Raw genomic sequence first — 23,180 nt, 5'->3', positions numbered from 1 at the left:
GCTGGCTGTCCCTAATCAGTCCATGATTCTCTAGGTGTTCATAAATCCTATCCCTTAGAATCCTTTCTAACAGCTTACCCACCACAGACGTGAGACTCACCGGTCTATAATTCCCTGGCCTATCCCTATTACCTTTTTTGAACAAGGGGACCACATTCGCAATCCTCCGGCACCACCCCCGTAGACAACAAGGACTCAAAGATCCTTACCAGCAGTTCAGCAATCTCCTCCCTAGCCTCTCGAAGCAGTCTGGGGAAAATCCCGTCAGGCCCCGGAGATTTATCTGTCTTAATATTATTTAACAACTTCAACACATCCTCTCTCTTGATATCAACAACCTCGAGAACACTACCCCTACCAGCACTCCCTTCCGCATCATCAAGACCCCTCTCCCTGGTGAATACCGAAGAGAAGTACTCATTCAGAACTTCTCCCACTTCCGCCGCCTCCAGGCAAATTCTCCCACCTTTGTCCTTAATCGGACCTACCTTCACCCTAGCCATCCTCCTACCCTTCACGTACTTGAAAAAGGCCTTGGGATTTTCCTTAACCCTACTAGCCAAAGCCTTTTCATGTCCCCTTCTAGCTCTCCTCAGCCCTTTCTTAAGTTCCTTCCTCGCTACCCTATATTCCTCACGGGCCCTGTCTGAACCTTGCTGCTTATACCTCACGTATGTTACCTTCTTCTCCCTAACAAGTCGTTCCACCTCTCTCGTCACCCACGGTTCCTTCACCCTGCCATTCCTTCTCTGCCTCACCAGGACATATTTATCCCTAACATCCTACATAAGATCCCTGAATATCGACCACATCCCCATGGTACATTTACCTTCAAAAAGGACATCCCAATTTACACTCCCAAGTTCTCTCCTTATAGCCTCGTAGTTAGCCCTTCCCCAATTGTCCTCTCTGCACCTGTCCCTGTCCATGACAATTTTAAAGGTTATGGAGCAATGGTCACTGTCCCCCAAATGCTCACCCACCAATAGATCCTTCACCTGTCCCGGTTCATTTCCTAAAACTAGATCTAACATGGCATTCCCTCTAGTCGGCCCGTCAACATACTGCGTCAGGAATCCCTCCTGGACACATTTAACAAATTCTGTCCCATCTAAACCTTTGGCACTAAGCAGGTTCCAGTCTATATTTGGGAAGTTGAAGTCTCCCATTATAACAACCCTGTTATTTCTGCTTCTCTCCAAACACTGCCTGCCAATCTGCTCCTCTATATCTCTACTGCTACCGGGGGGCCTATAGAATACTCCTAGTAGAGTAACTGCTCCTTTCTTGTTCCTTAACTCCACCCATATGGACTCTAGAGATGATCCTTCTACAACATCCATCTTTTCCACAGCCGTAACAGTGTCCCTGACCAGTATTGCCACCCCTCCACCTCTTCTCCCCCCCTTCCCTATCCCTCTTAAAACACTGAAAACCAGGAATATTCAATATCCACTCCTCTCCTGACGTCAGCCACGTCTCAGTAATAGCCACGATATCAGAGTCCCCCATACTTATCCAAGCCCTCAGTTCATCCCCCTTATTCCTGACACTTCTTGCATTTAAGTAAACACACTTCAGTCCATCTACCTTACTACTTTTACAGCCTGTATTCTGCTTCTCCTTCCCCAAAGCCTCTCTACCTGTTTGATCTAACTTTTCCCCATTCCCTTCTTCCTCTGACCTACTCCTCCGGTTCCCTTCCCCCTCACAAACTAGTTTAAACCCTCCTGTACCACCTTAGCAAATCTCGCCGCAAGGATATTGGCCCCCTTCTGGTTCGGGTGTAACCCGTCCTCTCTGTACAGGTCCCACCTTCCCGAGAAGAGATCCCAATGATCCAGAAATTTAAAACCCTCCCTCCTGCACCAACTTCTCAGCCACACATTTATCTGCCTCCTCCTTCTATTCCTACCTTCACTATCACATGGCACTGGCAGCAATCCCGTGATTGCTACCCTTGAGGTCCTGTTCCTCAATTTTCTGCCTAGCTCCCTGAACTCGCTCTTCAGGACCTCATCCCCCTTCCTACCTATGTCATTGGTGCCAATATGGACCACAACTTCTGGCTGCTCTCCCTCCCACTCAAGAATTCTGTGGATCCGATCAGTGACATCCCGGACCCTGGCACCTGGGAGGCAACATACCATCCGGGATTCATGCTCACTGCCACAGAACCTCCTGTCTGTTTCCCTGACTATCGAGTCCCCTATCACTACCGCATGTCTCTTTCCCACCCTTCCCTTCTGAGCAGCAGTACCAGCCCCAGTGCCAGAGACCTGGTAACTGCAGCTAGGCCCCTGCAGGTCATCCCCCTCAACAGCTTCCAAGGCAGAAAACTTGTTACTGAGGGGAACAGCCTCCGGGGCTCTCTGTCCTGTCTGCCTGCCTGACTTCTTCTTCCTCTTCCCTCCCCTGACCGTCACCATTCTATCTGCCTCCTGAACCTCAGATGTACCTACCCTAAGGGGGGTGACTGTCACCTGATGCACCGTGTCTACATAACTCTCTCCCTCCCTTATGCTGCGCAGTGTTTGTAGCTGCGACTCCAGCTCATCAACTCTGAGCCGAAGATCGTCCAGCCTCAAGCACTTACTGCAGATGTGACCATCTTGGACCACAGCAAGGTCCACGAGTTCCCACATCAAACAGCTGCAGCACACCACCATGTCCTCCATCTGACTACCTTTTTTTTCCCTAGTTAGTCCCACCTACAAATCTATAATGAGCAAAAGCTAAACCTTGCCTTTACCTACTTACCAGCTACTTACCCTCCTTGCCCCTTCACACCGAAGCCCCTTGAGCCAAAGCCCAGAACACTCTGCTCCCTCTCACTCCACGGCCCGCTCTATAGGCTGTTTCCTTTTTAAGCTGCCCGCGCCGCGCCTGCGCAGTCCAGCCCCCACTCGACTACTTAAAAAACTTATTAAAAAATCTAAACCTTACACTAAAAACCCTAACAAAAACTAACCCTTACACCCAAAAACCCTAATAAAAGTGATAAACAGAGAAAACACTTAGCTGCTCCGAAGTCCTCCGAACTGTAGCCCGAGTCCTCCGAAGTTTTTTTTCTCTCCTTTTTAAGCTGCCCATAGGAAAACTAGCCCATAGGAGATGATGCATATTTTTATTCACAAAATTATTGGAACATTATGCGAAAATGGGAAGATACTAGTCAGAAGAACATGCCTCATTGCCTCAAAAAAACGTAAGGTTAAGAGGTAAAGCACAAAGCTTTAGGAATGTCGTTTTTCTCTAGTTATTTTGAGCTTGTTGATTTTTGTTGGTATAATTCATCCAAACATTATTGTATCAGAGATGAGAAATTTTTCCTGGGGCTTACATTAATCATTGAGCACATTGTTGTCAAGTGAGAGCAGATTCAGTTCAACTATCCTATCTGTCAGATACTAGTATTGTCCGCTTAAGTGAGATACTGGAGAGTGCCCATGGAATCTTGGTCCAAAGTCATATTGATATCTTGGGGAAAGGAAAAGGGGGGGGGGGGGGGGGGGGGGGGGGGGGGGGGGGGGGGGGGTGGGGGGGGGGGGGGGGAAAAAACAAAAAGAATCAGAAGCTTTCCATATTTACCTTTCCTAAAGCTTACCCCAGAACAAAATTCAATTAAAATGGCTCCAGTATATCCCAGAGGATTGACTGGCTGTTCCAACTTACTAAGCATTCATTTGGGAGCTTTCTAGTTTGCAGAGGTAACTAACTACAATTGGTAGCAATAAGTAATTGGATTCTAGTAAGAGTTCTGTTTGAAGACCTCTTGTGCTTTTTTCATTAATTTTAAATATCAAAATTCCTTTCTTAACATTACCACAAAGATAATTGTGTAATGGAAAAGGATATGGATTTGATCAACAAAGTGACTTTCATTTTATTTTAATTGACTTTATTTAACATATGAAAAATAAATTCTGGAAAATTTCTGTTCTATGAATTCAAACAGAATGATCTGAGCTGGTTTGCAGCCTTTTCTGGTGCCAAGTGTAAAAAAAATACTATTGTTGGAAGTTGTAGCTCTGAAAACAAAAAACAGTGGCAATACCCAGAAGTAGATCTGCAAATTTTGACATCCATTATGGCCTTATTTCTTTTGAAATCTGTTTACTTTCATACAGCAACTTGTAATTCATGTACTTGAGTGATTAGAATGCTTGATAGGCTTATTATTTCATAGAGATTTTTATTTTATTCAAGCCTCTGGGATGAAGTTTGAGTTATTGGTGTTTCCTCTTCTATACTTAAAATATAATTACTACGACATGAAACTGTTTTGTTTTCAGGAAGGGGAAACAGTAGGAGGTGACCAGGATCAGGAAGAAAGGCGGTGGAATAAGAGAACTCAACAAATGCTTCATGGTCTACAGGTAAGATTATTTGTATGTAATTTAGAAATAATAAGCTACTGAATATTCAGTAGAGATTTGTGCAGTTAAATTGTATAAAATGATCCAAATGTTAAGCTGTGATTCAATGACATGTTAGTTAATAAAGTAAGAATTATTGAGAAATTGCAGAAAATGGTTTAACCATTTAACTTACTCATGTCAACACAGCAATTAATTTTAATATGCTGTTTTAAATCTGTTCTGTCCATATTTCTGAGAGTAGGGGTTTTGCACTAAATCTCTGGAAGGCCAAAATAGGGTCAAGACAAACTATTACATGTTCTCAGCCAACTGAGATACACGGAGTAAAATTGTAGTTAGATGACTCATCATTGGATGGCATCTTTTGGACTGAAATTTTACCTTTTTCATTGGGTGTTTGGAAGGCCTCTAGGACTACAGAATAATACACCACAAAAGAAGGGCATTTGAACAATTGTTCAATTCTAGACAACAAGCTTTAGAAAGGATATGAGAAGTTAGTAAGATTTTGAAGTATAATCTGAGTTGGTCCCAATCCTGCACATTCCCCATAATCACTACTGCAATGTTTAAAAAAAATTTCTTTTGTAAGTCTCAATTGAATGCATATACATTACTCAGCTAGTGCTTTCTAAATGCTAATCACTTATATTAAAAGATTTTTCTTATTGGAAACAGTTTCTCATTATTTAAAACCTTCATGATTTTCCAGCACATTCTGTCAGATTTCCTCTTGACACTTTCTGCTCCAAAAAAAAAATGTCGTTCTTGAAAATATTTCAGTAAAATTCTAGTTTCTCTGAACTTTTCATTTCCTTCCTAGTGCTGTGCCTAGAACTGAACATAATACTTAATCTGGCGCTAAAATAGGATTTTATGTAGGTTTAGTGTAATTTCACAGATATTGTACCCTATACTTCATTTGAAACTATTGCTGCCATTCTTGATCCATGTGGGGGTGGTCCCTGTGGGAGACATCATTGGAGTTGCTCAGTAAGAAGGAGCCTGACATTTGAGCCTCCATGTAATAAAAGGTAAATATCAATTGTCAAGCTTTATTTAAATAAAATAATTTTTGTATCAAAAGGAGTCGGCTTCATAACCCCATGATATCTTCAGCTGCTCCATCAGTGATGTTCCCTTATTATAAGGTCAGAAGTATGGATCTTAGCTGATGTTTACACAATGTTCACTTTCATTAGTAACTCCTCAGGTAATGGAGGAGTCTGCCTTCATGCAAGAACAGGACAATATTCACACACATGTCATTAAGTGGCACCCAACTTTCTTGACAAAAAGTCTCTGGCAATCCACCCGTCACCTCTTAACGTTCACTTCCATTACCACTGCCAGAACTTTCGTCATCAACACATTGGTGTCACCATTAATAGAACTGAATTGGTCACTAACTACTGTCCTTGGTGTTTTGCACCAACTGACTTGTCAAGCACATGGCAGATGTCAGGTGCCTTACGAAATACTCCCCAGAATTTCTGGATCTGTTGAGCTCCCAGCAGCAGCCTAGATGGTCAATACCCATCTACAAGTAAACAGTGAAGCAGTGTGCCTGATTGGCATGGCATTCATCACCAAAACTTTGTCTTAATCCCAAAGGTGCACTATGGCTGCAGTGTGTTCATCTAGATGATGGCTTGCAATAGCTCCTAAATGTTTAATCTCTGTTACTGAGAGAGTCATGGACCCAGCAAGGTATAGTTACCATCATAGTCATTACCCCTCCGAGTCATTACCATTCAGACTTGGAAGTATAACATTTTTCCTTCATAGTACTATGTCAAAATCCTGGAAATCCTTAATTAGTAATCAGGTAGGAACACCTTCACCACAGACCGCAAAGGTTCAAGTAGACAACTAGCCACGAAACCTCAAGGTTAAAAAGGAATGGGCAATAAGTATTGGCTTTGCCAACTACAGACACACTGCACAAGTGTATAAAAATCCCTTTCATCCTTTAAAGTGGCTTTAACCTCAGCTTTTCTTTTTTTCTTTTTCAATATTTTTATTAATTTCAAATAAGTACAAAATGCATGAAACAGGAAAAAAAAAACAAAATGTTACAAAATAGATTGTATTGAATCACACTAGAAATCACAATGTTTCATATTGATAAACAAAAAAGATATCAATTGATATTGATAAGTTGGAATAATTTTATTATATAAAAAAAATCTAACCCCACTACCAAAACCAAAGCCGTTTAATAACATCCTAAAGACGTAGTATTGGCCAATATCTGTACATTAAGCACCAAATCAGTGGTTTTGAAAGTAGTTCAAAAAAGGTCCCCATAATAATTGAAAGTCCAGAATAGATCCAGAAATAGAGCAATGGATCTGCTCTAAATTTAGATATGACATAACATCCCGTAACCATTGAGCATGAGTGGGAGGAATAGTTTCCTTCCATTTAAGCAATACGGCCCTCCTGGATATAAGAGAAATGAAGGCCAATATGTGTAAGTAGGAAGTCTCCAAAATTATATCTTTTTCTCCAACAATCCCGAATAATGCAGTTAAAGGATTTGGCTTAAAATTTATTTTAAAAAGTACGGAAGAAGTTTGAAATACCTCTATCCAGAATTTTTCCAAACTCAGACATGACCAAAACATATGGATTAAAGAAGCCTCTCCATTATTGCATTTGTCACAATAAGGAGATGTATCCGAACAGAAACGCGATAACTTATCTTTGGACAGGTGAGCTCTATGGACCACTTTAAATTGAAGGAGGGAATGACGCGCACATAATGATGAAGTATTAACCAGTTTAAAAATTTGATTCCAGGTTTCCTCAGAAATTGAAATCTGCAGATCGCATTCCCAAGCATTTTTAATTTTGTCTAAAGGGCCCTTATTCATTTCTGATAATCTACCATAAATCTTAGATATTGAAGCATCATAAAAAGGCTTCAAATTAAAAATTACATCTATTAAGTTCTTATCAGGACTTACAGGGAAGGTATGTACTTGAGATCGGAGAAAATCTCTAATTTGCAAATATCGAAAAAAGTGAGTTTTTGGCAAATTATATTTAGTTGCCAATTGTTCAAACGTTAAAAAATTTCCTCCTACAAACAGCTCCTGAAAACGAGTAATACCCAATCTATCCCATTCTTTAAAAACTATATCAGTCATAGAAGGTTTAAAGAAAAAAATTAGCAAAAATGGGACTAGACAAAGAAAATGTCAATAAACCATAGTATTTTCTAAATTGTAACCAAATCCTCAAAGCACGTTTATCTACCAAATTATCAGTTTATTTATTGATAAAGGAAGTGAAGAATCAAGCAAAGAAATAATAGAAAATTTTTTAACAGAATTAACTTCCAAAGAGACCCATACTGGACAGGCTTGGTGATTAATATAATGTAACCAAAAAGTAAGATTTTGTATATTGGCTGCCCAGTAATAAAACCTAAAGTTAGGTAAAGCAAACCCTCCATTATTTTTAGCTTTCTGAAGATGAACTTTATTTAACCTAGGATGTTTATCTTCCCATATGTAAGAAGAGATAATTGAGTCAAGGGAATCAAAAAAAGAATTAGGAATAAAAACAGGTAAAGCCTGAAATAAATACATACATTTAGGTAAAATATTCATTTTAATAGAATTAATGCGACCAATCAGCGATATAGAGAGGGGTGACCAATTTGATAAGATCTTTTACACATAATTCAATAAGGCAAGAAAGTTATCTTTAAATATATGTTTATAATTCTTAGTAATAGTTACACCCAAATAGGTAAAATGATTTCTTACAGTTTTAAAAGGAAGATTAATATCAAATGGTATCAGATTGTTCAAAGGGAAAAGTTTGTTCTTGTGTAAATTCAATTTATATCCTGAAAATTGGCTAAAACGGGAAAGTAAAGAAAGCAGAGAAGGTAACGAAGTCTCAACATTAGAAATGAAGAGCAGTAAATCATCAGCATAGAGTGAAACCTGCCCTAGAGATACCGGCAATCTCTGTAGATTCTCAAAAAGCAATAGCTAAAGGTTCTAGGACTAAGTCAAATAGCAGAGGGCTCAAAGGGCATCCCTGTCTAGTTCCACGTTGAAGTTTAAAAGGTTCGGAAAGTTGAAGATTAGTAAGAACATGGGCAGAAAGAGATAAATAAAGTAATTTAATCCATTGAGTAAAATTGGGCCCAAAGTTAAATTTCTGTAAAGTTTTAAATAGGTAACTCTATTCAACCCAGTCAAAGGCCTTCTCAGCATCTAGAGAGATCACACATTCTGATATTTCGTTAGAAGGAGAATATATAATATTCAATAAACGATGAATATTAAAATGAGAATAATGGTTTTTGATAAACCCCATCTGATCATCAGATATAATCAATGGTAAAATATTTTCTAATCTACGAGCCAAAACTTTAGATAAAAATTTTAACATCAACATTTAGTAAAGAAATTGGTCTATATGAAGTACATTCCGTTGGGTTTTTATTCTTCTTAAGAATAAGTGAAATGGTAGCTTCATAAGAAGATTGGGGTAACCTTCCCAATTTAAAAGAATCCAAAAAAACAGAACTTAAATAAGGTATAAGCAATGAAGAGAAAGCCTTATAGAATTCTCCCGAAAATCCATCAGGGCCCGGTGTCTTTCCAGAGTGCATTGATTGTATAACCTCAGCGATTTCCTCATGGGTAATAAACTTATCTAATTGTTTTCGGTTATCTGCAGAGAGTGTAGGAATATTTAATTGGTCAAAAAAGTTGTTCATTACAATATCTTCTTTAGGAGAGTCAGAACTATAAAGTTCAGAATAGAATTCTTTAAAAGTATCATTTACTTCTAAATGATCTGTTGTCCTTTGTCCATTGGCTTTGCAAACTTCTTTGATTTGCCGTCTAGCTATAGAGGTTTTTAATTGATTAGCCAATAATTTACCTGTTTTATCTCCATGGATATAAAATTGAGTTTTATCTTTTAAGAGTTGATTCTCAATTGGATATGTTGAAAGGAGATTGTATTTGGTTTTAATTTCAACTCACCTTTTGTATAAAGTGGGATTTGGATCCAAGGCATATTTTTGGTCTAAAAGTTTCAATTGATTGGCTAAATCAATCCTCTCTGTATTATCTTTTTTCTTAATGCTTGCTGCATAAGAAATAATTTGTCCTCTAATATAGGCTTTAAAAGCATCCCATATAATAAGACTAGAAGTCTCTCCCGGGGTATTCTCTTTAAAAAAGAAAGTGATTTGTTTCTCCAAAAATTTTAAAAAATCTTTTATCAGATAGCAAAGTTAGATCAAAACGCCAGGAACTGTTTACTTGAGGGAGTCTGGGGAGGTTTAAAGATAAAAAGACAGGAGCATGATCTGAAAGAGCAATCTCTTTATACTCACAGGATCGAATTGATGAAATCAATTGACTATCAATACAAAAAAATAATCAATCCTGGAATATGTGAGATGAACATGAGGGAAAAAAATGAATGTTCCTTGTTTTCTGGATGTAAAAAATGCCAGACATCAGTAATGCCAGTTTTCATTAAAAAAGATTGAAGAAATAAGGCTGATTTATTAAGAGCTGCTGGTTTAGTAGATGACCTATCTAATCTTGAATCTAACCAACAATTAAAATCTCCTCCTAGAACCAGAGAGTAAAGATTCAAATCTGGCGAAAGTACAAAAACTCGTTCAAAAAATCCTGGATCGTTCGTATTCAGAGCATAAATATTGGCAAATACCACTAGTCTGTTATCTAGCTTCCCTGATACTGTAGCAAAACGACCTTTAGTATCCGTTATTACCTTATGTTGAACAAATGAAACAGTATTATCTGTAAAGATTGAAACGCCTCTGGATTTAGCCTGGAAAGAAGAATGGTATTGTAACCCTCTCCATTGGCTGAAAAAGTGTAAAGTATCACAATTACGCGCGAGTTTTGCGTAAAAAAAAAAATAATAATAATTGAGGCTTTGAGCTTCTTAATATAAGCAAAAATCTTGTTTTGCTTTACAGGATGGTTTAGTCCTTTAACATTAAAACTCATTAAATTAATCACTTGATCCATTTTAATAATGTTTAACTGTGAATAATAAACAAGGTAATATACAAGTCATATTAAGATGTAAATTCAAATAAGACACTGAACTTTAATTAAGCAACAGACTTGGCTAAAAGCCCAAAACAGCTTCCAAAGAAAGAACCCAAACCCCCTCCCCCCACCCAAAGAGAGAAAGCAGCTGACCAAAAGAAAGCCGGCATCTCTACCTAAAGACAGTATAACCCAAATAAACCTGTTGCCAATTTCTCAAGGTTGGTAAAATTCAAGCCAGTCAAAACAGTAACTCGAGAAGAAACACCACGGTTTCAAAATCATGAAATAACAAGTATCTTTGTTAGTTTATTAGTAAAAGACCTCAAAGAAATATATATAAAATAACATGTCAAAAAAAAGATCAAAAATCAAAGTACATAAAATATTCAAAGTATTAGTAAAGAGTTATTGAGAAAAAAATTAAAAAAGTAGATGTTAATGAAGAAAATTACAAAGTATTTCAATCCTCAGATTGTAGAAAAGCTTGAGCATCTGCTGGAGAGGTATTTTTCAAAATGATTCTTAGCTTTGCCGGGTAGCTCCGACATGACCTTTTTAAATTTCACACGTTCATTCATAACTTCAGGTGAGGAATCTTCAACGATTCTAATCTTGTAATCTTGGTAGTTAATTATTCCTCTTCGGTGGGATTCACGAATCAAAAGGTCTTTGATTTGAAAGTCATGCAGTGAGATAATGACTGACCTGGATTTGCCTTCTGTAAGAAATTTGTTCATTGGTGACCTATGTGCTCTGTCAATCTTAGGTGCAGCTTTTAAAATAGAAGGAAACAATTCAACCAGAAGGTTTGCAAAGAATTCAGTAGGTTGATTCCCGTCGACAAATTCTCTAAGTCCGAGAATTATGATGTTGTTCCGTCTGGTCCTGTTTTCTAAATCAATAATCTTCTGCTTTAGCTTCCCATTAGCTTTAGATTGTTTTTCACAGAGCTTTTCCAGGTCATGAAATTTCTCATTCAGAACAGAGAGAGATGCTTCATGTTGCTTAATCTGTTCGTCATGATCATGTAAAGTTTCTTGGAAAGAGTCCAACTTAGAATTAATATGCTGAAGTTGCTTTTGAAATTGTTCAAATTTCTCGGAAGAATCATCTATATGTTTTCGAAGCAATTGTAAAATAGATTCCAGAGATGCAGGAGGGTCATCTTCTTTAGTAATTTTAGTAACCTTTGGCAGCCCTTGTAGCCATGGTGAAGTAAAGTTGCAATTAGAGAGAGAGTTTCAAGCCGGCATGTAGCTGTTACTCCATTGATGACCAGCAGGCCTCTCTCTAACTGTAGCTTTTCAATCAATTTTTTTTCTTGCTCCCTTAGCTAACAGATAACAGATGCTCTTTTCTGTAGTCTTTTGTCTATAAATATTGATAGTTTGATTTTAGGGTGCACCTTCAATATTTTTATCTTTTGCAGAGAGCTTTGGCTAAAACAGGAGCTGAATCTATTAGCCTGGCAGATTTATGTCGGAAAAATAATCGAAAACAAGCAGCTGCAAAATTCTACAGTTTCTTGGTACTGAAGAAGCAACAGGCAATTGAGCTTACGCAGACTGAACCTTACAGCGACATTATTGCGACACCAGGACCCAGGTTCAATATTGTCTGATCTGATTGATCTTAAATGGCTAGTGTTTATTCACTAGATACGTATTGCCCCAAATGGGGAATTGAGACCATTGCAACCCTTTGATATGATGGTTTTAATGTATATTGACTATTAAAAGATTATTTTGGACAGAGAAACTTCAATTTTTTGGGATAGGTGTGTTATTCCAGTGTTTATGGCAAATAAAATTAATTCTCACTCCTTGGCAGGTTTTATACTGAAAAATCATGATTGGAGAAATACATAACATTTAAGATTATGAACACATTTGGTATGTTTCTGTGCAGACATAATTATGGGTTTGTTGATTGCATTATTCAGAAATGTCACATGTACCACCATTGCTGGTAGATTATCTCAATAAGCTGTCTTTTGATTAAATTTGCAACAAAGTACTATAGAATTGGTAGTGAAAACTTGCACTTAAGTTAACTTTTACAATTGTGTGCTGGTTCCTCTGTATTGAGATTTTTTTTTAGAACACAGGCTACCAGTATGCCCATTCTGCACTGGAATTTCAAACTATTTGTTAAAATTACAACCAAGGACATATGAAATATTCAATTAATTCTAAAGTCATGCTCAATTTTAGGATGCTCTAACTGTCTGGAGTGTTACAAAGCTGTTTTCATTTTAAACATTATGTGCCTGTAAGCTTAAATCCCCATTTTGTATAAAATGTGTAGATAATTTTTAATGAATGTTTAATAATGGAAAAGGTGACAGCTTTCATTTTAAGCAGCATTTTGCTGATGCTACTGAGTCTCTAGTTTGTTGCTTAATTAGGTCATTGCTAAATGTTGCTGAACAGTGATAGTTCTTGCTGTTATGTATAACTTTTCTAATAAAATACTTGTATCAGTTTTGATAGTTTTGTCTTGTGCAATGCCTTAATCTGAATTTTGTTTTCAAATCATGTATGTGTTCGTGTAGATGTAAACTAATTTAGCATGACATTATTACATTCAGTTTTAATTGGGTGTGATCATTTTTGGTCCATCTTATTGGGGAAAGTGGAGCTTCTGTTTATGATTAAGTGAAGTCCTGAGGCATTGTCCAAGCTTTGAGGGGCTAGAAGAATTTTATTTCCAGTATGTGCAACTGAAAGTAATGTACAAGGAAGGCAATAGATGTGAGTTAAGCATTGGTTAGTAAATTATGGAGCAAAGATGCCATTAAAATATATGGGTTTCCCTACTGGCCAGTGGAAGGTGGAAGAAGAGAAAGTGCCTGGGGTGGGAGAGGTCTTTGATTATGTTGGCTGCTTTCCTGAGGCATCAGAGAGTATACACAGAGTCAATGGAAAGGAAGCTGGTTTTCGTGATGGACTGAGCTGTGTCCACAACTCTCTGCACTTTCTTGCGGTCACGGGCAGAGCAGTTGCCATACCAAGCTGTGATGCATCTGGATAGGATGCTTTCTATGGTGATTCTACAAAAATTGGTGAGTTTCTTTTTCTGCAGAACCTGCCTGACCTACAGTGTTTCCAGCATTTTCCATTTATAGTTTAAATTATTCATAAACTTGGCATGGTGGTTAATCATTGGACAGAGCTTCTGGACACTTTTTTGCCTTCACTATTGTAGCATCACCCACAGCATCCTTGCCTCAGCTGCTGAACACCTTGTTATTGCTGAACGTCACCATTCCAATGTACTCCTCAACTCCTATTTTCTATATTTTGTAAATTAGTGCAGCAGAGTTGTAATAACAAGAAGATCATTGGTTACAGGAAGGAAATGCCTTTCATCCCTGAGCCTGCTCTGAAAATCATCCATTATTAGCATCAACGTGTTCAGCCACTTAGGCCTGAAGCCCTGGATTTCTTCCCCAGTTTTATTTGCTTATTTTTTTTTCTCCTCTAAGAATTTTTCTAAAGCCAATTTCTGACTAGGCTTTGGGTCATCTACCCTGATTATGACAGTCAATAGTTTGAAAATAATGGTGTTTGGTGCTAACCAAGTGCAATTCATTATATACAATCATTCTGGATGAACTCTTTGCCTGCATTCTTCACCCTGCCACTTGGTCTAATAATCTCAGACACACTATCCATGGACAAATTGTTTCTGGATTGGAACAATAAACTGCCATCCGCCAAGGAATGTATGTTGAGAAAAATAACAAGGTAGAAAAAAAATTCAAAGCCGTGATTTAATGGTGTACTTTAAAAAAAATGCTTTAGTGCCAAAGCCTACTCACTTATAAATTGCTGCTACTGATAAAAGTGAATACCATATTTTTCTCAATTTTGCCTGCCTTATTCACATCTCGACTGCAATTTTTTTTTGAAGTTCACCCACTATTTAGGTGGGGCCAAAAGGATAATCCTTTCCGTGGCAATTTAGTAGAGGCCATTATAACACCCACATGTTAAGCCTTGGAAGAAAGTGGAGGACAGCTGGATATCAAAGTGCTAAAGGTCTACCAGCAAGGCAATGAGACTAAGTGCAAATATGGACAGTTGACAATAAGACTGAATATTTTCTTTCATCCTTAATTAAAGTTAAAGGAGCCAGCAGCTTTTTTTTTTAAGAAGTTTTTTAGTTGGGACTTTTTTTTTGTAGTTCCAGCAGCCAGAGCAGCAGAGGGGAGGAGCTAGCAGCTTTAAAAGTTGCTTCTGATTGGCTAAGTGCGTGGCAACTCAGCCAATAAAAGGCAGGAAGGGTAAAGCGGAGCAGCCATTGTGTGAGTCGGCCAGTTTAAGAGTGGGGAGCTGAGGCTCTGGCTCAGGCGTGAAGAGGTGGAGGCTAAGGTGAGGTTCTGTTAAGTTCTCTTTCTTTATTATTGCACAGGTGGAGCAGTGGGAATGACGCCCAGGGCAGTGGTGTGCTCTCGTCTGATGTGGGAAGTCGGGGAGACCTCCAAGTGTCCCTGATGACTACATCTGTGAGGAGTGCATCCGGCTGCATTTCCTTACAGACTGTTAGGGAAATGGAGCTGGAACTGGATGACCTTCAGTTCATTCGGGAGACTGAGGGGTTGATAGGAATTACAGAGACGCAGTCACACCTAAGTTGCAGGGGGCAAGTAGCTGGGTGACTGTCAGGAGAGAGAAAGGGAGTAGGCAGTCAGTGCAGGGTATCCCTGTGGCTGTTCCCCTCAATAACAAGTGCATTGTTTTAGATACAGTTTGGGGAAGGGGGGGGGGGGGGGTGGAAACCTACCAGGGGAAAGCCACAGCGGTCAGGTCTCTAGCACTGAGTCTGGCTTTTCGACTCAGAAGGGAAGGGGGGGGGGGGGGGGAAGAAGAGGCAAGCGGTAATGATATGGGGATTCATTGGTTAGGGGAGCAGACAGGAGGTTCTGCGGACGAGAACGAGACTCAAGTGGTATGTTGCCTCCCAGGTGCAAAGTCAGAATTGTCTTGGATCGAGTCCATAGCATTCTTAAGAGGGAGGGTGAGCAGCCAGTGGTTGTGGTACATGTTGGTGCCAATGACATAGGCAGGAAAAGTGATGAGATCCTGTGAAGTGAATTCAGGGAGTTGGGTGCTAAGTTAAGAGACATGACATCCAGGATGGAGATCTCAGGATTGCTACCCGTGCTACTTGCTAGTGAGGTAAGAAATAAGAAGATAATACAATTTAACATGTGGCTAAGCAGATGGTGCAGGAGGGAGGGCTTCAGATTTTTAGATCATTGGGCTCTTATCCATGGCAGGTGTATCTGTACAAATGGGGTGGTTTGCACCTGAACTGGAGGGGGACCAATATCTTTGCGGGAAGGTTTGCTGGTGCTGCTCAGGGGGGTTTAAACCAGAGTCGCAGGGGGGTGGGAACCAGAGCGGCAGGGCAGCAAGTGGAGGGGCTGTGGGGAAGGTAGATGTTAAGACTACAAGCAAAGATGGAAACTGAAAGCATGGTGGGACTGATGTTCTGAGTTGCATCTATTTCAATGCAAGGAGCATTGTAGATAAGGCAGATGAACTTAGAGTGTGGATCTGTACGTGGAGTTATGATATCGTAGCCATTAGTGAGACTTGGTTGCAGGAGGGGCAGGACTGGCATCTCAACCTTCTGGGGTTCTATTGTTTTAGACATGATAGAGGGGGAGGTATTAAAGGGGGAGGGGTGGCATTACTCTTCAGGGAAAATGTCACGACAGTGCTCAGAGAAGACATACACAAAGGCTCAACCGCTGAGGCAAGTTGGATGGAACTGAGGAATAAAAAAGCAATGACCACATTAATGGGACTATATTATAGAACTCCCAATAGTCAGTAGGATTTAGAGGAGCAAATTTGTAGAGAGATAGCAGACAATTGCAGGAAATATAAAGTTGTGATTTTAATTTTCCACATTGGCTGGGACTCCCCTACTGTAAAAGGACTGGATGGGATCCAGTTTGTCAAATGTGTTCAGCAAAGTTTTCTTAATATGCAGAGGTCCCAACTAGAGAGAATGCAATACTGGATCTTCTCTTAGGGAATGAGACAGGGCAGGTGACAGAAGTGAGTGGAGGGGAACACTTTGGATCTACTGATCATAATTCCATTAGTTTCAAGATAATTATGGAAAAGGATAGGACTGGTCCTAGGGTTAAGCGTCTAAGCTGGAGGAAGGCCAATATTGATGACATCAGAAGGGATCTGGCAGACGTGCAATGGGATAGGTTGTTTTCCAGCGAAGAGATGCTTGGTAAGTGGGAGGCCTTCAAGAGTGAAATATTGAGAGGACAGAATCTGTACGTTCCTGTTTGGATAAAAGGCAAGGCTAACAGGTTTAGGGAACTTTGGTTACCGAGGGATATTGAGGCCCTGGTAAAGAAAAAGGAGGTGCATATCAGGTATAGGCAGTTAGGATCAAATGAGGCACTTGAGGAGTATAAGAAATGCAAGAGAACACGAGAGAAATCAGGAGGGCTAAAAGAGGACATAAGGTTGCTCTGGCAGAGAAGATGAAAGAGAATCCAAAGTGTTTCTATAGCTATATTAAAAGCAAAAGGACAGCAAGGGACAAAATTGGTCCTGTTGAAGATCAGTGTGGTCATCTATGCATGGAGCTGGAAGAGATGGGGGAGATTTTAAATGGATTTTTTGCATCTGTGTTTACTCAGGAGACAGAGTCTACAGAACGGAGGAAAAAAAGTAGTGAGGTCATGGACCGTATCCGGATTACGGAAGAGGAGGTGCTTGCTGTCTTGAGGCAAATTAGGGTGGATAAATCCCCAGGGCCTGATGAGGGTCCCTTTGGACTTTGTGGGAGGCTAGTGCAGAAATTGCAGGGGCCCTGGCAGAGATATTTAAAACGTCCTTTGCCACGGGTGAGGTGCTGGAGGACTGGAGGATAGCTAATGTTGTTCTGTTGTTTAAGAAAAACTCTAAGAATAAACTGGGAAATTATAGGCCGGTGAGCTTGACGTCAGTCATAGGTAAGTTATTGGAAGGTATTCTGAGGGACAGGATATACAAGTATTTGGATAGACAGGGCCTGATTAGGGATAGTCAACATGGCTTTGTGTGTGGCAGGTCATGTCTAACCAATCTTAGAGTGTTTTTCGAGGAAGTTATCAGGAAGGTTGATGAAGGGAAGGTGGTGGACGTTGTCTACATGGACCTTAGCAAAGGCCTTTGACAAGGTCCCACATGGGAGGCTATACCAGAAGATTAAGTCGCTTGGCATTCAGGATGAAGTAGTCAATTGGATTCAATGTTGGCATGGTGGGAGAAGCCAGAGTGTGATAGTAGATGGTTGTCTCTCTGATTGGAGGCCTGTGACTAGTGGTGTGCCGCAGGGATCGGAGCTGGGTCCGTTGTTATCATCTATATTAATGATTTAGATGTTAATGTGGTAAACTGGATCGGCAAATTTGTAGATGACACCAAGATTGGGGGTGTAGTGGACAGCGAGGAAGGCTATCAAAGTTTGCAAAGTGATCTGGACCAGCTGGGAAAATGGGCTGAAAAATGGCAGATGGAATTTAATGCAGACAAGTGTGAGGTGATGCACTTTGAGAGGACAAATCAAGGTAAGACTTGCACAGTGAATGGTAGGGCACTGAGGTGTGCGGTAGAACAAAGGGATCTGGGAATACAGATCCACAATTCCTTGAAAGTGGCATCACAGGTAGAGAGGGTCGTAAAAAGAGCTTTTGGCACATTGACCTTCATAAATCAGGGAATTGAGTACAGGAGTTGAGATGTTCTGTTGAAGTTGTATAAGATGTCGGTGAGGCCGAATTTTTTGTGTTCAGTTCTGGTCACCTACCTACAGGAAAGATATCAATAAGCTTGAAAGTGCAGAGATAACTTACATGGATGTTGCTGGGACTTGAGGACCTGAGCTACAGGGATAGGTTGAATAGGTTAGGACTTTACTCCCTGGAGCACAAGAGAATGAGGGGAGATCTTATAGAAGTATACAAAATCATGAGGGGTATAGATAGGGTGAATGCATGCAGGCTTTTTCCCCCTCAGGTTGGGTGAGACTAGAACTAGAGGTCATAGGTTTGGAGTGAAAGCTGAAATTTTTAAGAGGAATTTGAGGAGGAACTTCTTCACTCAGAGGGTGGTGCAAGTGTGGAACGAGCTGCCAGCAGAACTAGTGGATGCGGGTTCAATTGTAGCATTTAAGAGAAGTTTGGATAGGTACATGGATAAGAGAGGTATGGAGAGCTATCGTCTGGGTGCATGTAGATGGGCCGAAGGGCCTGTTTCTGTGCTGTAATTCTCTATGATTCTATAAAACTTTGGTCAGGAATTGGAATACTGTAGTTTTGGCTTATGATGTGTGACATTAAGGATTTGGAAAGGATGCTGAGGAAAGGCCTTAGATCAATTCCCAGTTTAACGCATTTCAGCTGAGTATATGGGTGAAGTAGACAAGCTAGTAGCAGACTTACTCTGTCATTTCATGTTCATGTGTGCAAGATTCATTGGGAAGTAATTCAGACATCTTGGGGGTTCAGAGTCATAGAGTTATACAGCACGAAAACAGGCCCTTTGGCCCAACTGGTCCCTGCCGACCAAGATGTCTCATCCAATTTCGTCCCATATGCCAGTGTTTGTCCCAGAACCTAAACCTTTCCAATCCATGCACCTGTCCAACTGTCTTTTAAAAGTTGTTATTGTACCTGCCTCAACCACTTCCTCTGGCAGCTTGTTCCACATACATACCACCCTTTGTGTAAAAACGTTTCCCCTCGAGTTCCTCTTAAACCTTTCATCTTTCTCCTCTCACCTTAAACCTATGCCCTCTAGTTCTTGATTCCCCAACTCTAGGGGGTGGGGAGGGAAGTCTGAATGTATTCAACCTATCTATGCCCCTCATGATTTTATACACCTCTATAAGATCACCTCTTAGTCACCTATGCTCTAAGGAATAAACTAGCCTGTCCAACCTCTCCCTGTAACTTAGTCCCTCAAGTCCTGGCAGCATCCTTCTAAATATTTTCTGCACTCTTTCCAGTTTAATAACATCTTTCCTATAGCAGAGGGACCAAAACTGAACACAATACTCCAAGTGCAGCCTCACCAGTGTCCAGTACGACTGCACCGTGACCGACTTTTATACTCAATGCCCTGACTCCACTTTCAGTGAACCATGTGCTTGTACTATAAGGTCCCTCTGTTCTACAACACTACCCAGGGCCCTGCCATTCACTGTGAAAGTCCTACCTGGATTTGACTTCCCAAAATGCAACACCTTTCATTTATCCGAATTAAACTCCATTTGCCATTCCCTGACCCACTTACTCAACTGGTCAAGATCCCCCTGTAATTTTTGATAACCTTCTTCATTGTCCACTATACAACCTATTTTAATGTCATCTGCAAACTTACTAACCATGCCCTGTACATTCCTATCCAAATATAGATGACAAACAACAATGAGCCCAGCACTGACCCCTGAGGCACACCACTTGTCATGGCCTCCAGTCCAAGAAACAACCTTCCACCATCGCCCTCTGCTTTCTACCATCAAGCCAATTATGTATCCGATTAGTCAGCTCTCCCTGGATTCCATGCAACCTAACCTTCCAGAGCCTACTATGATCTAACCTACCATGTGGAACCTTAACAAAGGCCTTACTGAAGTCCACATAGACCACCGCCCTGCCCTCATCAAAGGAACTCAAGTGCGTAAGACATGATCTATGCACAAAGTCATGCTGACTACCTCAATCAACCCATTTTACCAGATGCACATATATCTTATTCTTCAGCAACTTACCTACAACAGATGTTATACTTACTGGTCTATAGTTCCTAGGTTTTTCTTTGCCACCCTTCTTAAATAAAGGCACAACATTCACTACCCTCCGGTCTACCGGCACCTCACCCGTGGTTAATGATGATGCAAGTATCTCAGCCAGACCTCCTGAAATTTCTTCTCTAGCCTCCCACATGTTCTTGGATATAGCTGGTCAGGCCCTGAAGATTTGTCGACCTTCATACCTTTTAAGACATCCAGCACCTCCTCTACTGTCATGCGGACTATCCCCAAGACCTCCCCATTTATTTTTTCTAGTTCCGAAGTCTTCATGTCTTTCTCCATGGTAAAAACAGAGGAGAAATATTCAGTAAGGATATTGCCCGTCTCCTGTGGTTCACGCAAAGGTGTCCCCTTTCATCTTTGTGGGTCCCTATTCTCTCTCTAGTTAGTCTTTTCCCCTTAATATACATAAGATCTCCTAATCTGTACTTGGGCTCTTCAAGTGTATAGGAGACTGCATCGTGAGCAACAAATACGGTACAAAGCTTGATGAGATACAAGTCATATGCACCTGGTAGGAATGTTTGGAAACCTGGACAATGGGGAAGATGCAGGTCAAAGTGCAAACATTGGATCTCCTGTGCAATCAAGGCAAAGGATAGCAGGTTTTGGTGGTGCTGGAAAAGTATATCAGTAGATACATTTGATTATGTGAATGGGAACTACAAAGCAGATTTGGAGGGTATACTTGTGAGGAACTGTATCAGTATAAATGTAACATACCTTTTGCAAAATATGCTGAAATGAAGCCATTTAGAAGAAAACCAGGAGAGACCTCTTCCAAACCCATGAGTATGTGAAGCCTAGGAGCCAACTACCAGTGTTATGCACTAAAACCTGGTTTTGCTGAAGACTTCTAAGTATTTTGTTCATGGTCTAGAGATAGTAATGAATTATTGGTAACTACTATCACTAAAAAGTCTCTGCAATTGAATCTTTAGGGTACATGCCTTCAATTTATCAAGCATTTTTTTCACTGTCATACCCAACACTTGATGTTGGTGATTCAGAGGATGGTGCAATGGTACAAGTAGTGTTGTGCCTCACGGTTCCAGTGATCTAAATTCAATCCTGATTTCTGATGCTGTCTGTGTGAAGTTTGCACGTTCTTCCAACAACCCAAAGGGCTGGTTGATCAGGTAATTGGTCACTATAAGATATCCTGAGCCTAATTAGGTGGAAGTTGATGTGGGAGAAAGTGGGTTAAAGAGAAATAAGAGAAATTGCTCTAAGAGCCAAGTGGCTTCTTTCTTAAAAAATATAAGAATGAATGGCAATTGAAATCACAGTTGAATTTGGGAGGGAAGACTGAATGTATTCAACCTATCTATGCCCCTCATGATTTTATACACCTCTATAAGATCACCTCTCAGTCTCCTATGCTCTAAGGAATAAACTAGCCTGTCCAACCTCTCCCTGTAACTTAGTCCCTCAAGTCCTGGCAGCATCCTTCTAAATATTTTCTGCACTCTTTCCAGTTTAATAACATCTTTCCTATAGCAGAGGGGCCAAAACTGAACACAATACTCCAAGCGCAGCCTCACCAGTGTCCTGTGCAACTGCACCATGACCGACTTTTATACTCAATGCCCTGACTCCACTTTCAACCTTCATTGATCTAAGATCACAATCCATTTGACTCACAGCAGGGGAGATGGGGGAAGAAACAGTGGGGAAAGGTGAGGTGGAGTGAGGGGATGGATAGTGGGGGACGAGGGAAAAGAATTGGTGTGGAAGAGTGAGTGAGCAGTTTGGGAGATAAGAGTTATGGGTAGGAGGGAGTTGGTGGACTGCAGAGAAGGACATGGCAAGAATCAGGTAGAAAGAAACAGGTGGAAAGAGGGAGGGGAAGGGCTGACAGAGTGTTTCACGGTGAGTACCCTGTAAGGACCAATGTTTATGTTACGTATGTCTTATTATCTTATTTTGACATTTAATTGTTAGTAATCAATATTTTATTTCAGATACTCGTGTTCCTGGAATACAACCAGAGCTTTTACATTGAAACCAATAGAGAATGCTTTTCCAAATTAAAAAATTTAGCTTAATGGATTTTTGTTTTACAGATTGTAACCCCTTCATAACTCAAGGAATATCAGTAATTGATGTTTTGTCTGTTTGCAGCATAACCTAGGTTTAGTGTTAATAGAGGACTTTTAGGACAGAATATCCACCAGGTTCTTCTTAGGCCCACATTAAAATTGCTTTTATTGGATTACCTCTACATTCATTAAATGGTTTTGTTCACTGTCTTCTCATCTTAGGTAAATTTACTAAGAGGACAGAGGTATTTCCAGTATGCACCAACACAGATTATATCTTGGATATTATTGTGGAGAAATAACCATTAAACACAATGGGAGCCTGTCAGAGCAATCCCCACTGACTCATGGAACAAGATCTCTACACTTAATGAGTACTATTTGTATGCATATCTACAGTGGTGTTTTTACATTTTTTTGTTCCTAACAAAGGTAGTAACACAGGAAAATGGTTCAAATTATGTTTGCTCAAACACTGAACTTCTTGGTTTCACTGATAGATGAATTTCAGGACTGTATGTATTACACATAAACAAGTAAACTAACCAGAGAAATATTTTGTTTAAAGAATTCAGATTGAAATGCAAACTTTTACTCTTTTCATCACACCAGGGGATAGAGTTAGGAAAGAAACTTGCTAAAATACAAAAAAAAGTTCTAAAACCCATTAAATTAAATACCTCACAGCAGCAAACCTTGTAGTCTCTGCTATTGCATTCATTGCCTCTTTCTGGAGCCTGCCAAGTCTGGCATTGGTTCACTGCATCAAAACCCTGGAACAAAACATGCTGAATGGGGGATGCTGAAGGGATCAAATCCCCAGTTTCCTATGTATCTAAGATGCCAGG

At 40.1% G+C, this 23,180-nt stretch overlaps 1 protein-coding gene across 1 annotated transcript in view; it reads left to right on the top strand.

Moving 5' to 3' along the window:
- Positions 1 to 12,944, top strand: part of rad21b (RAD21 cohesin complex component b) — a 41,195-nt gene extending 28,251 nt beyond the window's left edge. The window contains exons 13-14 of the mRNA XM_052023103.1: positions 4,296 to 4,379; positions 11,883 to 12,944. Coding sequence (XP_051879063.1) covers positions 4,296 to 4,379; positions 11,883 to 12,074 — 276 coding nt within the window. The 3' untranslated portion in view covers positions 12,075 to 12,944. The remainder of the gene's footprint in view (positions 1 to 4,295; positions 4,380 to 11,882) is intronic.
- The last annotated feature ends 10,236 nt before the right edge of the window (positions 12,945 to 23,180 follow it).

This window comes from Pristis pectinata, chromosome 9 (genome assembly GCF_009764475.1).
Source record: "Pristis pectinata isolate sPriPec2 chromosome 9, sPriPec2.1.pri, whole genome shotgun sequence".
Classification (NCBI taxonomy): domain Eukaryota; kingdom Metazoa; phylum Chordata; class Chondrichthyes; order Rhinopristiformes; family Pristidae; genus Pristis; species Pristis pectinata.
Note: the sequence above shows the minus strand (reverse complement) of the source record. Positions and strands in the feature narration are given on the sequence as shown.